We start from the raw sequence: 13,255 nt of genomic DNA on the forward strand, positions 1-13,255 counted from the left end.
GGCGTGGCGGCAGGTGTAAAGGAGGAAAGGAGAGGTCGAGCAGCTGGAGGCAGGGAGGCCAGGGCTCTTTCCTGCGGCCTAAACTACTCGCGCCCCTGTGTATGTCTAGTCTGTTCTCCACCCTAGTGCTCTGAATGACCTGAGGTGATTCCACCCCTTCTCTGGGCCTCAGTTTCACCATCTGTCCCTACGAAGTTGGGCCGGATCATTCTTCCAGCAACCGTGTACTGTACTGACGCCCTATTGTTTGGCAGGCTCCATGCGGGGTTCAGGGATACATTGATGAACAAGATCCCCCGGGGAAGTGGGGCTTCGAGGGGGAAAGGTTGGGGGGTCTTTCATGAGGTGGGAGGGATGTGTCTCCCAGATCAAAGGAGAGCTTGTCCGATCCAAACTGTAGGGTCCCGAGGCCCTCCTGGCCTGCTGGCAGCCGGCACTCTGTTCTTCCGTCCTTTTGTTTAATGCTTACTTAGGGCTGGGGTCCCAGGCCAGAATCCAGGGCGGGCGGACGTGGGTAGCCCTGCAGATGGGGGGTTGAGGATGCCCTTTGAATGCTCTCAAGCCCGGTCCAGCTTCCCAGGCAGGTCTGATGTGAGGAACCCTAGTGAGCGGCCAGCCCGGTCCCCCCCTCCCCTGCTGCAGGCCCGAGCCAGCTCCGTTCCTTGGCAACGTCCTGAGGAATCCAGCGGCTGCACGCTGGCTCCCTTCCTTTCCCCTCCCACCGACTGCCTGCGGGGGCTGGAGGCGGAGGCAGAGGCAGCAAGCCCCATTATAAAAAGCGACAGAGCTCAGGCGGCGAGGGCACGGCACTGAGCTCAGACACCCAGACACCGGCCCTGCCCGGACCCCCGCCCGGACCCCCGCCCGCCCTCGGCCATGGCTTCACCACCTCTCTCGTGGCTGCTCCGCTTGGCCGCCCTCTGCCATCTGACTGCGCTTCTAGCCGGTGAGTGTGGGGGAGACTGCAGCCCCACTCGTGCCCTTCAGGCCTGACATGGGGTGGGGGGCAGACCCCGCCTGGGTAAGGTCCATAGCCGCTCCTTCCAAAGGGTGTGATACAGGGGGCTGGGCTCCTCCCTGACCCCAGATCCAGGGCTGTCCCTCCCCCTAGAAAGATTTCCAGGCTCGGAGACTGTGCCCGCCTGGCCCAGTGAGCAAGGTAGCTACCGCTCCGGCAGTGACGAGAGGTGGTGTGGACCGCACAAGGGTGCCAGGCACAAAGGGGGTCTTAGGAGGGAGGGGGGCAGGGAAGCCTGAGGAAGTTCCTGCCGGGTGTCTGGGTGGGGGGCCCTGGCTGACAGCGGGCTGGGTCTCTCCCCCCGGGGTTAATGTGTAACTGGCAGCCCCGATTCCTGAGTCGCAGCCGTGGCCGCGGCCCAGGCCATGGTTAGGATTTTCTCCTGCCCTGGTTTTGAGTAGGGGGCCCAGGAACCGTGGAGACCAAGGTCATTGCAGATCAGGGACTGGGCTTGTTGCTGTTGCTCTGCTCTGTAGTCCCTCTGCCCGTATCTTGACCATGATAGCATCCTCCTCCTCCAAGCATAGCTTAGAAAATGCTTTCACCTCCAAATACTTGCTTTCTGGAGCGTAGGACGTGGTAGGGCATGAGGTATGCATCCCACTGACACGACGAAGATGGAGACCCAGGGAGGTCTGAGCCAGACCATCTGGCAGGGTGAGGCTCAGAGAGGCTAGCAGCCTGCCTTGGGACACACAGCAAGTCTGAGGGAATGAGAGCCGTCTCAAGCTGCCAGGACACCTCCATGGAGCAAACTGCCTTTCGAGTCCTTCTATGTGGGGGAAACCAAGAGCAGACCAGGGAGCAGGTGGTGGTGATGGGGGGCATGAGAGGCTAAGTGCTGCTGGCTTCCTGGGCTTGAACCCTAAAGCCAGAGGTGTTTGGAGGCAGTGAGCACTAGAAGACAGGGAATCAGATGGAAGTTGCTTTGCCATGGCCGTGACCCCGAGTGGGGTCTCGCCTTCTTTGGTCCCAGCGACTACACCCTCGAATATAGCTATTGCCTCCTGTGCGGTGAGGCCCAAAGCCTAGGAAGGCATTTTGGAAGCGGGAGGAGCACGGGTGCTGGAGTGAAGGGTTCGTATGGTAAGATAAAGAGGGATCCCAGGTCGGGGTTGGGGGGGACCCTGGACACTCTGTTTATTTCTGCCCTGATCTTGGTCACTGACTTTGCCGGAAGATACACGAATTCAACCCTTCTGAGCCTCAATTTCACTTCTTCCTCCTGGGATTGGGCTAGACTCACCTTGGAGGTCTTCACCCGCACTGACGTTTGTGGCTCTGAGAGACCCCCTGGGAGGCCCCACAGGACGAAGGAGTGTATGGCGTGGTCCAGAAGCCAGAGACACCCCAGGGGGTGCTGGGAGCTTTGTGGCTGCAGCTCTGGCTGGTGCGGGGGGGCAGGTGCGTCAGTCCCCAAATGTGGGTTTGCGGGGCTGTGGCAGGAGGGAGGCTCCTCTGCTTTATATAACAAACCTGCAGATACAAGTCAGAGCAGAGAATTTTCTCCCCGAGCACTGACGCATTCACTCCTACTCAAACCCTGACAAGAAAGAGGGGGAAAAAAAAAACCTGTTTTAAGCTGCCGTAGTCTGTCCCCCGATTAGCTGTGGAGGTGGATGGGGAAGGCACGGGAAGATAAATTCAGACTGTCAGATCCAGGCCCCGGTGGAATTTAAATAAAAATTCCTCTATTTCTTCGTTGGTTCAAATTGTATGTGCCACAGAGTGCTTTCTTGTGAATTTTGTTCATTCATTGAACAAATATTCGTTGGGCATCGACTGGGTGCCAGCCACCGTTGTAGGTGCTGGGGCCACATCAGCGAATAAAACGGCCAAAGATCCCAGTCCTCAGAGTGCTGAACACTCACCGGAGAAGACAGATAGATGATACAAAAAAATAAATCAGTAAACCATTTGGTCTGTTAGAAAGAAAAACATGCTGTGATTTATTCACATTAAAAAATTTTTTTAATGTTTATTTATTGTGAGAGAGAGCGAGTGGGGGAGGGGGAGAGAGAGAGAGAGGGAGAGAGAGAGAGAATTCTTTTGCGCTGCCAGAGCAGAGCCCTACGTGGGGCTCAAACTCAAGAACCGTAAGATCATGACCTGAGTTGAAATCGAGTGGACGCTTAACCGACTGAGCCACTCAGGTGCCCCAACAAGCTGTGATTTAAAAAAACATGGAGGGGGGTTACGGGGGGCGGGGAGGAGGTGTTGAAATTTTAAGTAGGGGTCAGGAGGGACTCCCGGAGAAGTAGTCATCCAGGGAGGGGAGGGAAGATCTTCATGGGTATCTCTTTCAGGCAGTGGTTCTCAATGGGTGATTTGGCACCGCCCCCCCCAGGGGCATTTGGCAATTTCTGAAGACATTTTTGTTTTTACAAATGTCCCCAAATTTCTGGTGGGGGGATGCTCAGAAATCTAGTGGGTAGAGGGCAGGGATGATGCTGAATATCTTACAGTGCACAAGACAGTTCCCACAACAAAGAATTATCTGGTCCAAAATGTCAATGGTGTTGCTGTTGAGTAAACCCCCGGTCCAGATATTTAAAAATCTTCATTCTCATAACCACCCTGTGAAGCAGATATTACCACGCCCATTTTACAGATAAGGGTACTGAGGCTCAGACAGCCTAAGTGCCTTGTCCAGGACACACACCTGAGCAACGGCTCAAGCCCTGTCTCTATCGCCTCACCCAGAGACCCACAACATTCTTGTCTCCTCCTGCCCGTAAGCCTCTTAGCAGTCCTTGAGGTCCAGCCTACAGGATACCTCCTCCAAGAAGCTTCCCTTGATTACTTGCAGTGGGAAGTGGTCTCTCCCTCATGCAAATCTCAGCACATTTAGGGTATATGCTGGAACATGGTGTTTCCACCTGGTGTTTAAGGCTGTTTAGAACGGGGGGGGGGGGGGGGGAGGTCCAGAGGTTGGGAGGAAAACAAGATCTGCCACTAAGCAGCTGTGTGGCCTCGGGCAAGTCATTTAACCTCCCTGATTATCAGCTTCTGCGTCAATTAAATTGAGGTAACAATACTCCCTTTGCAGGGGTGCTGGGAATTAATAAGAGCAGATGTGCCTGTGCTAAGCACAGGGTCCAGTACAGAGTAGAATAAGTCGTGATACTTTGTGGGCATGTCTTGGCTGCCCTTCAGGCTGAGACCTCCTGAGGACAGAGACAGGCCTTCAACTCACTGTGCCTCACAACACCCAGCATGGGGCCTGGCAAGAGGGAAAATCAGCATTTGACTGAGAAAACACCACGAGCTAATAGTGTGGGGTTGAGGCACTCTCTCTAAGCTCAGCACCAGCACCAATGGGAGGAAGGAAGGGCTCAGGGTTAAGAACAAGAGGGCCCAGGTCTTTGTAGATGCTCAAAAGTAATTCAGTAAGTGTTGGCTGAATCAGGAAATGGATGGATAGATGGATGGATGGATGGATGGATGGATGAATGGACGGATGGACAGATGGGGAGGTAGGCGGAGGGGTAAGTAAACTGAGACATTATTTCATTCAATTACTATTTTTTGAATGTCTACTTTGTGCTGGGAAGCACTGTGACACCAAGACTGGCAAGGTCCCTGCCTTCTCAAAACTCATATGACAGTAAATGGCTGGCTGGTTGGAAGAATTATCTCCAATGACAGGAAAGAAAATTTCAGTTCCGAGAAGAAAAGCCTGCTTAGGTTAGTTATACAACCCTTCCCCAGGAACAGAACCTGGCCAAGGGCATTTAGGCACTGTGGCAGAAGGTGGGGACTTTGGGGACAGGCTGACTTTGTGGCTCTTTAAAGCCCCAGGAGTAAGCAGTGGCCTGCCCCATCCTGGGACATAGAGTCGAGGACACAGACTCACAAAACCTACCATATCCCTCCTGCCCACTGGCAGCCTCCCCGTGGCTCTAGGTCACCTGAGGGCACTGTTCCGGGGGTTTTTCAGAGAAGGGCACCTACCAGACCAATCCAGGGGATTGCCTTCCCAGCTCTGTTCAACAGGGTCTATGGAGTATGCAGCCGAGTCATTCCAAAGGCAGGTGATAAGGCAGCAAAGTCGCTTTCACATCCTGGTTCCTCAGAGAGAAAGGGCAGCTTGTGGCTTAGGGACCGGCCACTGGAGTGCTTCCTGCCCACCTCAGGAGCTGCTAGTGCCGCCCCTTGATGGCCCAGGCTAGCGCAGCCCTGCAGATCCTGAACCACCCTTCCACAGTTGGGGTGGGCTGAGGCTACGGGGGAGCGATGGGAGAGGAGGTGGCACATTCTAGAAGGGGTGCATGTGCGTGTGCTTGCACCCGTACTTGGGAAGGCAGAGCCTGTTTGCACATCCATGCCCGTGTAAATACTTGTGCATGAGTAAGGATCAGCTGGGTCCTCCCTGGTTCTGCTGGGCTCTCATTCAGCTCTCCGGACTCCTCTGCCCTGGAAGTCCTGGCCTCTAGAATTTTGCAAAACCCTCTGGGGTCTTGCTTCTGCTGCATACGACTTTGACCCAGCTCCGAAACTCAGGCTCTTCCTTATTTTTTACATACCCTTCTTGAGAAGACACCAAGCAGAATAAATGTTGCTGGCGATTTTAGGGCAAGGAGGAAGGAGGAAAGGAAAAGCCATGGAAACAGCTTTTCAAATGTTTACATAAAATATTTGAGCTCTCAACTCTCTGTTGAGTCACCCTCACCCTGTCCTGGGGTTTCTCTCTGGCTACATGCCATCAGCAGGCCATTAGCCATCCCACTGTGCCCCCACCCCACGCACAGCCCCCACCTTCCACCCCTTCTCCTTACTCCTGCTCCCCTGTCTTGCCCAGGGGGCTCCAAATGGCCCCTCGGTTCCCCTTAGCAACTACTCCCACACTCCTCTTGGGTCTTAATGGCAGAACAAAGGATCCCCTACCCCCTACTCAGCAGACCCAGCTCCCAGCTTCCTTAGAAGGTGGTTGTACTTGCACATTGAAAATTTTTTATCTATTACACGTGCCTGATCATATGTATGCCGTTATGTGTTTTTTGGGGGTGGTATGTGTGTGCATTCTGTTTGTTGGTGTGTGTGTGTACGTGTGTGTATGTGTCATAGGGTGGGCACATGAGATGTGGTGGAGAGAGGTCTGGGTGTATCTCAGAGGTCATGGAAATCCACGAATATGAATCAGCCTATGAGGGAGGAGTGGGGTGTGTATGCAGGGGGTGGAGGGAGGGTCGGGGGGTTGATAGTTGAGCTGGTGACTTACTGGGGGAAAGGGGGGGGGTGCGTAGACCCATGGGCCCAGAAGAGATCAGAGCCTGGCCTCACAGGAGAGCCTGTCCCATCACTTGCTGGCTGTGTGACCTCAGGCAGGTCCCTGTCACTCTCCGATTTGTCTCCCCTTCTGTACACTGACCAACGACAGTGACTTAATTTCATTTAAAAAATTTTTTATAGCTTTTAAAAAAGTTTTCATTTATTTATTTTGAAAGAGAGAGAGCATGTGGGGGAGGGGCAGAGAGAGAGAGAGAGAGAGAGAGAGAATCCCAAGCAGGCTCCACACCATTAGTGCAGAGCCAGATGTGGGGCTTAAACTCAGGAACCATGAGATCATGACCTGAGCCAAAACCAAGAGATGCTTACCAATTGAGCCACCCAGGCACCCTAGCTGGCAACTTGATTTTTATTTATTTATTTTTTAACATTTATTTTTGACAGAGCACGAGTGGGGGAGAGGCAGAGAGAGAGGGAGACATAGAATCCAAAGCAGGCTCCAGGCTCTGAGCTGTCAGCACAGAGCCCGACATGGGGCCTGAGCTCAGGGACTGCCAGATGATGACCTGGGCCGAAGTGGGCCACCCAACCGACTGAGCCGCCCAGGCGCTCTGCAACTTGATTTTTATTTTTTTATTTTTATTTATTTATTTAAAAAAATTTTTTTTAATGTTTATTTATTTTTGAGACAGAGAGAGACAGAGCATGAGCAGGGGAGGGGCAGAGAGAGAGGGAGACACAGAATCTGAAACAGGCTCCAGGGTCCGAGCGGTCAGCACAGAGGCGCGGGGCTCGAACTCACGAACTGTGAGATCATGGCCTGAGCCGAAGTCGGACGCTTAACCGACTGAGCCACCCAGGCGCCCCGCAACTTGATTTTTAAAATGAACCCTTACTACAGGCCAGGCACTAAGAGCTTCATAAGTGAGACTACATCTTCATTAATTTATATAACATCCCTATGAGGTAGACACTATCACTGTCCCTATTGCACAGGTAGGGAAACTGAGGCATAGAGAGGTTTGGCCGGGGATGGGGGACTGAGGTCAAGGGCCTTGAAGACCAGGGTGTGCAGGGCATCGGCTGTGTCCTGGGACTGGGAAGCCAGATGCCCTTGGACAGTCCTGCTGACTGGGGGGCCTCTGTGGGCTCAGGACAGCACCTCGGTGTGAAGAAATGCAACGTCACCTGCAGCAAGATGACCTCGGAGATCCCTGTGGCTTTACTAGTCCACTACCAACGAAATCAAGAATCCTGCGGCAAGCATGCCATCATGTAGGTACTCGGGCTCTCGGCCTCTACTAATCCCTGTCCACATTCTTCCTCCTCAACCTGGGCTCCCGCCAAGGGCCTCAGCAAATGCCCTTCCTGCTCCTGGCTCCCTGACTCCTCGATGACCTTGATATCTGTGTCCCAAGATAAAAGTGGGGAGTGGCTTCCTGAAAGGCCTTTGGTCTGGAGCAGCCACCAAGGGGTGGTATGTTTTAGGCAGCCCTTGAACCTGCTGGGCAGGTAAAGCACTGTGGTCTCAAGGGCAGGCTCCAGACTCCAACAGATGTGGTGCAAATCCTGGCTTCACCACTGACAGGTTGCGTGGCCCTGCTCACACTCCCTACCCTCTGGGCTTTAGTTTCCTTATCTACAAAATGGGGTAGTTGGGAGGATGAGAGGCGATCATGTAAATAAGCAGCTTGGCAGGGTGCCCAAAAGCCACCAATGGGAAAGGCAGAGATTATTATCTGCACTTGACAGATGAGGAAACAGGATTCCAGTGAGATTTGGGGCAGGGGCCAACCTGAACCAGCCCCCCCGTTGGCCCCCCGCCCATCCCGACCGTCGGGACCCTTGGCTGTCTTGGCCGCTTGCTCTCCTGGGGTCCCTCTTGGGTCCTGCCCAGTCACCCAGCCCCAAGACCTTTCCCCAGACCGACCTTCGGGCCTGGCGTCAGGAAATGGCCAGCAGGCTCTCAACGTCTAGGCTCAGCTAAAGGAAGTCGTGTCGTTCGCTCCACTGACTGCACAGTTACCACGAGGGGCTGCTGCCTGACCTCTCTGCTCACCTGCCAGGGCTTGCTTCCCCCGGACTCCCCCACAAATTTGCTTCTGTTTTCTAGGTAAAGGGGAAGTAGGCAGCCCCAGGGAGGGGACTGTGGCACCAGGCAGCACCTCGCCTGTGGGGGCCTGCAGGCTTATGCTTGCTTCCTGCACTTCTCTGGTTTCCCAGCGTGCCGGAGCCACGCACGTTCGCGTTACCTCTCTGAGCCTCGGTTTTCTCATCTGTAAAATGGGGATGGGTGTGGTAGCCACCTCTCAGGATGGGTGTGAGGTTGAAACAGGCAAAATGCCTGCTAGCACGGTGGCATGGAGCGTGAGCCCCAGGCAGCTCTGAGCTGTGTGCTCGGCAGTTAGCCAGCCAGAGGAAGCTCAAGATTTGGATGGCCCCCGGGGTCCCGACGGGACCACCATATATGTGGCTGTAGCTCACTAAATATGTTTTCAGCCTGAGGATGCACACTAAGAGAGGAGGTAGAGGTCTGGAGGGCAGCCTGTAATTGAGGGAGAGGAGGAAGAGGACATTTAAATCAGCTCCTTCCAGAGAGAGGAGGCCTTACTTACCCAGAGCTCACCAGTCACACACCTGACAGCAGGGAACAGCTGTGGACGGCTCCCCTAGTCAGAAGACTCACAGCCCAGAGTCCCCTGCCTTAATGGTAACGATATTCTTATTAACAGTGGTCCTCTGAGTCTCCCACTCTGAGCCAGGTGCTTTATATCATTTTCTTTTCTTTTTTCTTTCTTTTTTTTTTTTTTTTTTTTTTTTTACAATGACACAAAAGTGGGGTGGCCAACTTGTCCCAATTTTCTGGGACTTTCACAGAGAAGTTCCAGATCTTGAGGACCCCCCCCCCCGTCCCAGCTTTTGCGGGGAGGTTGGTCACCCCGCAGAAGGTAGGTATGCCCAGAACTCAAGCTGCCCAAGCTAATCAGCTCACAGCTCACAGCTCACAGCTAATACGTGTTGGGGGCAGGATTTCCGGCTGGGTCTGTTCACCTGCAGAGCATTTGCACGATGCCTCTACTCCACATGGCATCTGGGCATCACCAGGCCCCTGTCTTCCTTCCTTGTAGCTTGAGGACCAAACAGAACAAAATCTTCTGTGCTGATCCAAAGGAGAAATGGGTCCAGAAAGCCATGGAACATCTAGAGCGCCAGACTGCTATGCCGGTGCAAAATGGCGGCACGTTCGAGAAGCAAATTGGCGTGGGTGAACCCAGGACCACCCTGGCCGCCAGGGGAATGGACAAGTCTACGGTCACAGAGCCCAAAGCTACCCGGGAAAGCAGTGGCCAGGAGGCACAGAGGGCCTTGGGGACTTCCCCAGAGCTGTCGACAGGAGTGGCTGATTCCTGGGGGACCAGGTTCCCCTCCACTTCAAAGGTTCCAGATGGAGGGCCTCCAGCTGGGTCCCAGAGGACTGAGCTTTTCAACGCCGCTGCCCTCACCACCCCGGCGTCCTGGCAGAGCTCTGCCTACAAACCTGGGTCGGGCCTCTGGGCTGAGGGAAAGGCCTCTGAGGCCCTCCCCACCCAGGACCCCGCCACCCAGGCCCCCCCCACCCAGGCCCCCCCCACCCAGGCCTCCTCCACCCAGACCCCCTCCACCCAGGCCCCCCCCACCCAGGCCCCCTCTACCCAGACCCTCCTTACCCAGGCCCCCTCCACCCAGACCCTCCCTACCCAGGCCCCCTCTACCCAGGTCCCCACCATTTTACACACAGCCTCAGAGGACCAACCTGTGTGGATCTCTGGCCCCATGCCAGAGAACTCTCTAGGGCCCGTGGAGATGGGTCCCATTTCAGCTCACATGGATGCTCTCAGAGGGTCTGACAGCATGCCCCGTCTCTCCATGGTCCCTGTCTCCTCAGAAAGTGTTCCCAGCAGGGAGCCAGTGGCCTCAGGCAGCTGGACCCCTAAGGCTGAGGAGCCCGTCCATGCCACTGTGGACCCCCAGCGGCTGGAAGTCCTCATCACTCCTGTCCCTGACTCCCAGGCAGCCACCCGGAGGCAGGCAGTAGGGCTGTTGGCCTTCCTCGGCCTCCTCTTCTGCCTGGGGGTGGCCATGTTCGCCTACCAAAGCCTCCAGGGCTGCCCCCGCAAGATGGCAGGGGACATGGTGGACGGGCTTCGCTATGTCCCCCGGAGCTGCGGCAGTAACTCGTACGTCCTGGTGCCCGTGTGAGCTGCCCACCTGCCTGCGTCCAGTTGTTCAACTCAGACAGCTGCCTGGGGTCCCCCATCCTTATATCCACCCTCCCCCAAGGCCTGACCTGAGCTGGGATGATCAGAGCAAGGACGCAGGATCTTTTGCAAGGAACTGCTCCCAGCTCCCGGGCACGCCCCAGGAGGCCGCTCCTCACCTTTGTTGACCTACCCGGGACAGGAGTGGTGGCCTTTGCAACTCACTCCCGTGTCCCCAAGTCAGGAAACTTCTGCTGCTGGCTGGTTAGAGGTTCCCTTTGACACAGTCCCAGACCCAGTAAACAATTATTTATTGAACAAACGCCCGGCCCCTCCGGTTCCCATGCCCACGCGTTACCACGGTCATCCCATCTCACGAATGAGCCTCAGGCCAGGCCCCTCCTGCCCCACTCCCTCAGACCTCATCGTGTCTCTTGGTCCCGCTGCAGTCGCCAGTCACCCCGGCTACCTGCGGTGCTATCTCCCCCATCCACTGTACAGAGCCCACACCCAGCCGGGGACCCGTCTTCTCTTGCATGAGGCTAGTGTGGCGTTTCCTGGGACTGCCCCCAGGAAGGCTCTGCCCTCGGTTAGGCATTGTGGGAAGGGGAGACCAAGTGACCTGGTGGCTTTGATTTGTGTTTCTTCTCAGTCGATGCTGTGCAGAGGAGGGACGTTGACTTTGAGCGTGAAAGCTGGGGTTCTAGTCCCGGGCCCATCACCAACCCAGCAAGGCATCCGTACCTCTGGTTTTCCATCTGGGGAAGGAAAGAGTCATGGCAAATGTGTGACAGTAACCTGTCCTGACGGGCCTCACTCACTGGTCCAGAGACCCCCCTTTTCCCAGACCCTGGGTGTGGCCTCACAACAGAACACCTCAGCCGGTCTTCACCCACCGGGGAGCCCGGCACGCTGCTGGGCTCTGAGACTGGGAGCGGTGCCAGAGAGAGATCTGATAGCTCAGGTCCTGCTCTGTGGGAGGGAGTCAGCTCTGTGGGCCCCCTGGGGGGACCGGGCTGGCGTATGTGAGGGGCAGGCCCCTGCCTGACTTTGAGAACAGCCCTCCCAGGGTCACCAGGCTTGGAGGGACACCCGGACAAGCCCAAGTGATGTGTGACAGGCTGAAGAGGAGTGGAGGCCTGTGGGCTCCCCGGGGGGCTGAGGCGCTCAGGAAAAGGAAGGGGGAGGCTGCAGGGGGCAGCCGCTGGCCTGTGTGAGGGACTTGGGCCCTGCGTTTGCCGTTTCTGCAGCCTGGAGTCCTCTTCTGCCTCTCTCACTCCCTAACAACACTGCTGTCCTCCGGTCCGGGTCTTCCCTCACCCTCCAGCCCAGAACAGGCAGGGCCAGGATTGCAAGGACATTTTCCATGGGATCAGAGTCCACCGCTGAAACCTGAGGTTCCGTGTTTACCTCTGAAAGACTCCGTCCTGTGGGGAGGGAAGCTGTGGGCACCAAGTCAGGGGTTCCCTTTTTGGGTGCTGAGGACTCAGGCAGGCCTGACAGGGCCTGCGGGCCTCACCCCTCAGAGTCCCCAGGGGCAGCTCTCCCCCTCTCTCTGTCCCTGACGGTGACCCTTGCCCCCCACCTGGGGAGCCTCCCATGGGCCAGGCTTCCCCCAGGTGTGGGTGACACTCTACTTGGCAGACAGATGCTCAGAGGAAGCGGACACAGCTCTGGCCCACAGAGAGGGGCCCTCCTGCACCGCCTGCTGCACATGACCTGGGATGTTGGGGCCTGGCTCTAGTGGGGGGCACTCTGATGGCTTGGAGGGCGGACAGCAGGTCTAAATGCACTTTTTTGGGCTCCTCCAGGTTTGGAGAGCCCTCAAGGAGTGGAGCGCCCATGATGGGGCTCCCTACTTTTGTGAGGAGACAGCTGGGAGCGGCTAGTTCCCCTTCCGCGGACTTGATTAGTCCCCCTCCCCCCAAGCAGGACATGGGCAAGGACAATTGGGGGGGGGGACTTTGGAAGGAGTTGGTTGATCCTTTGCTTTTCCAACCCTATCACCAATGTCTGTGCCATTTTGTATTTTACTAATAAAATTGAAAAGTCTTGTGAATCGAATAAAGTAACTTGCTCTAGGGCAGGCTCAGCAACCAGACCTCAGGAGCAATGGCATAAAGGAGGGGCCTAGGATCTCTGGGTCCAGCCCGCCTGGGGTGGAGGAGGAGTCCTTTACAGTCAGCAGGAGAAGCAGCACTAGGGATAGGGGTGAGGAGGGTTGAGTCCCTGGCCTGGCTTTGTTCTGCTCCGCTGTGTGACTTTGGGCAGTGCCTTCACCTCTCTGGGCCTGTTAAACATCAGGCCTGAGACTTCTCCTAGTGGCTCCCTTCCCTGGCAGGAATCAGAATCTCTTATGAAGCCACTCCTGTGCTTCCCCGTGCCTACTAAACCTCCATCTCCCGGGCCTTAGTAGCACCATTAGTGATCCGGTCATCCATGGGAGCACAGTGGGCCACATTTTCTTCTTGGCTACTTTGACTCATTGCTGGTCCAGATAAAGATCAAAAAGAGATTACTTCCCAAAGGACTTGGGTGTTCACAGATAGGACCCAAACACAAACCTGGTGGCCCCTAAGCCGTCCAATGTCCCAGGGTGGCATCGTAAGAGCTGCTATGTACAGTTGTGTAGATTGGGAACTGCACAAGTTTCTACCGATCAAGTCCAGCCTATTATTACACAATATTTCATGGATCCTGAGATGCACATTTTTTTTGCATTGTGACATCTTTGGAATTGGGATTTGTCCTCCAATCCATGGCTTGTCAT

At 55.6% G+C, this 13,255-nt stretch overlaps 1 protein-coding gene across 2 annotated transcripts; it reads left to right on the forward strand.

Moving 5' to 3' along the window:
• Positions 1-727: 727 nt before the first annotated feature.
• Positions 728-12,544, forward strand: CX3CL1 (C-X3-C motif chemokine ligand 1). Of its 2 annotated transcripts, XM_043599276.1 has the most exons (3): positions 728-946; positions 7,402-7,522; positions 9,376-12,544. In XM_043599276.1, exons 1-3 carry the CDS (start codon positions 877-879, stop codon positions 10,484-10,486), a joined length of 1,302 nt encoding a protein of 433 aa, XP_043455211.1. In that variant the 5' UTR covers positions 728-876; the 3' UTR covers positions 10,487-12,544. The 2 variants fall into 2 exon arrangements, with proteins under 2 accessions (XP_043455211.1, XP_043455212.1); XM_043599277.1 differs by lacking the exon at positions 7,402-7,522.
• The last annotated feature ends 711 nt before the right edge of the window (positions 12,545-13,255 follow it).

Source organism: Prionailurus bengalensis, chromosome E2 (genome assembly GCF_016509475.1).
Source record: "Prionailurus bengalensis isolate Pbe53 chromosome E2, Fcat_Pben_1.1_paternal_pri, whole genome shotgun sequence".
Lineage (NCBI taxonomy): Eukaryota > Metazoa > Chordata > Mammalia > Carnivora > Felidae > Prionailurus > Prionailurus bengalensis.